The 3,000-nt window shown below is 36.1% G+C and overlaps 1 protein-coding gene across 1 annotated transcript in view; it reads left to right on the forward strand.

Annotated features, from left to right (window-relative positions):
* The window catches only part of CFAP44 (cilia and flagella associated protein 44), a 139,754-nt gene that overhangs the window by 42,874 nt on the left and 93,880 nt on the right, over nucleotides 1-3,000 (forward strand). Inside the window, exons 15-16 of the mRNA XM_008574819.1 lie at nucleotides 900-1,058; nucleotides 2,114-2,344. Of these exons, the coding sequence (XP_008573041.1) occupies nucleotides 900-1,058; nucleotides 2,114-2,344 (390 nt within the window). The remainder of the gene's footprint in view (nucleotides 1-899; nucleotides 1,059-2,113; nucleotides 2,345-3,000) is intronic.

The following is a 3,000-nucleotide window of genomic DNA, read 5'->3' on the forward strand; positions in this document are numbered from 1 at the left end:
CTACTTTTTCTTGTGCACTTCTGCAGCATGCTTGGAATTATAATTTACATGTATTTATGTGATTTGTTAAGTGACAGGCTCTCCTGTTGGAAGTAAGCTCCATATGGCAGAAACAGTACCTGTTTTTCTTATTATGATTTTAGCCCTTGCATTTAACAAGAGGCTGAGTACATAGGAGGTACATAACAAATAATTGTAGAATAAAATAACTGAATGAATAAACATTTCAGATAATGTGTCTGTGAAATATCAAGATGGAGATTTCCCATGTATGGTTAAATACCTGGTTTTGGAGCCAAGACAGAGATCTGGGCTGGACAATTAATTTGGGATCTAATTGCATGTGAGTGTTAATGAAGGCTATAAGATTCCCAAGGAGTGCTTATGAAGAGAGTAGAAGAGGGAAAAGGAAAAAAACCTTGGGAACATCCACACTTAATGAACTCAGGCAGATGGAGAGTGATCCATCATAGGAAGCTGAGACTGAATATGTCATCCACACACTGCAGGTTTTCCTTGGCAGTATATCCTGTCCTTTGGGCTAACAGATTTCATGGCCATGTATTTGACTCAAAAAATTTCTTATGGCATCTACAAAGCAACCAAATCTGAATATAATCATAACAATTAAATTATTAATTATAATTATATGATAATAATTGGTTAGTATATATATAATAAATTTGACTTGTTACCAATAATTGCAGTGNTATGATAATAATTGGTTAGTATATATATAATAAATTTGACTTGTTACCAATAATTGCAGTGCAGAATTAAGTATCTTTTAAAAATGGTTAATATACATAGAAATTATATTTTTTGTGGTTTATAATCTTTTTGAGCTAAGCCTCTAAATGTTTGCCTAAATGCAAATATGTTTAATCTTTCTCATTTAGCCTGAAAGTACTTTACTGATTATCTGTGAGAATGGCTATGTTCTTGAAGCTCCATTTCCAACCATAAAGGAAGAGGATGATCAAAATGTAGTGTCCTATGAGATCAAAGACATGTGCATAAAGTGTTTCCATTTCTCAAGCATCAAATCTAAGATTTTGGTATGGGATATTCTTGAAGCATTATCTTCTAATGTTTTTTCTTTAGAATATAAAATATCCCTTGTTAAGTGCCGGGGGAATACAAAGAATAATAACACATAGACCTGGACTTTAAGAAGCTTATAATGTGGTAGGAAAGCAGCTAACTATACTAAAAGGCAGTTGCTAATACATAACTAAAATCAAAGTGCAAAGAAAGGAATTTTAGGGATGTACAGAGGAAAGAATGGAGGATCCTGATGGAGGGGTGTGAGGAGGTCAAAGGTGGATGGAACATTTAGTACTTAAAGAATGGGAAGGATTTTGAGAGGATGAAAATGGGGAGGGTGGCAGTAAAGGCTGAGAGAACATCGTGAGGGAAGGCAGAGTTGTGAGAGATTTTGGTCTTTTCAGGAAATGAAGAATGGACTGGTGAAGTGAAGGGATTCAGTTTGTGGGGGGGATGTGGTAGGAGTCTGTGACCAACACATTGAGCTCTTGAAATGTCACCCAAGACATTTCAGTTGAGGCCACTGTGATCCATTGAGCTTTGAGGAGGGGATTGATGTGATGAGATCATATAAATTAGGAAGATTATTCTGAGTGGTAAACAGAATGAAGAGGTAAGAGATGGAGGGAGCAACGCCAGTGTTAGAGGACTTTTGCAATGGACAGTCGATAGATGATGGCGGCGTGAATCGCAGTATTACTAAAGTCGAAAACAACCTTCCTTGTGGACTATTCCGGTCTACCTAATTCCTGGGTTGACAGTGTTAGGCCCTGAGAAAACCGTATTTAGCTTCTCTGTTAGGGAAAACTGACCAAATAATTTCTACAAAATCAGGATCAATGGGGGTAAAACATAAAAGACAGTCATTCCAATGATTTGAAAGTCTTAATGATAAATATATATATATATCCTCACGTTGATAGTTATTTTTAGATGTTATTTGTTATATCAGAGCTGTATTTTCTAGAACCCTACCTCCTTCTGATTTCTTTATCATCCCCAACAGTGTAAATGAATGAATAAGTTGCAGTCATTTTTTATATCTATTTAATATTGCTTTTAAAAGAGATCAATAGAAATTGAAAAGAGAGAGAAAGTAAAGAAGTTGAAGGAGAAGGAAAGGGAAGAAAGGAGGAGGAAGCTAGCAGAAGAGATGGGAGAAGACAGAGAAAAAGAATTCCAGGAGGAGGAGGAGGTGGAGGAGGAGAAGCCGCTACCTGGAATCTTTATTCCACCGACCCCCTCGCCCATCCTCTGCGGATTTTACTCTGGGCCAGAGAAGTTCTGGGTTTCTTTGGTGAGTAATGATGTAATAATTTTCACCTCAGCCCTATTCTGATTTAGTTTATAGTCATTATTTATCACCTTTACTCTTACGTTAGGACTTCATTTATTAACTACTGTTGAAGTTGTGAGTTTTGATGAATGAATGTGTGTTATAGTTGTTTCTTATATCATCTTAACCTCTTTTTTATATGTCTTCTTGTTATATCCACTATCATGTATGGCAATCATACATATTCCAGGCAGGCCAAGCGGGGAGAAAGACCAAGGGTAGAAGGGCAAAGGGCTAAGGGGTTTTCTACTTGAGTCTGTTTGTTTTGATTTTGAAAATAATGACTTTCATGGCAGCACTATTCAGTAGATTTTTGCTTACATCTCATTATCTACAACTATGCTGTGTGGCCGTAGGGAAGTCTAGGAAAATGGATGTTTTTAGATGGTCTCATTGCCCCCCCTAAACACAATTGGGATTGGGCTAATAACAAAGAAGGGGAAAATGAATATTAAGAAGACAAGTACCAGGGATTGTCATAATGTAGTAAGAGTACCTCCTCCAATTATTTATTTTCTACTCTTATCATGAAACATTTTATTGATCTATCAGAAGGCAAGATTTTCTTCATTATAAATTTGTCTCAATTTTCAGTTCCATCCACCAAAAAAAAAAAA

The sequence above is a fragment of the Galeopterus variegatus genome, unplaced genomic scaffold, assembly GCF_000696425.1.
Source record: "Galeopterus variegatus unplaced genomic scaffold, G_variegatus-3.0.2 Scaffold1110, whole genome shotgun sequence".
Classification (NCBI taxonomy): Eukaryota; Metazoa; Chordata; class Mammalia; order Dermoptera; family Cynocephalidae; genus Galeopterus; species Galeopterus variegatus.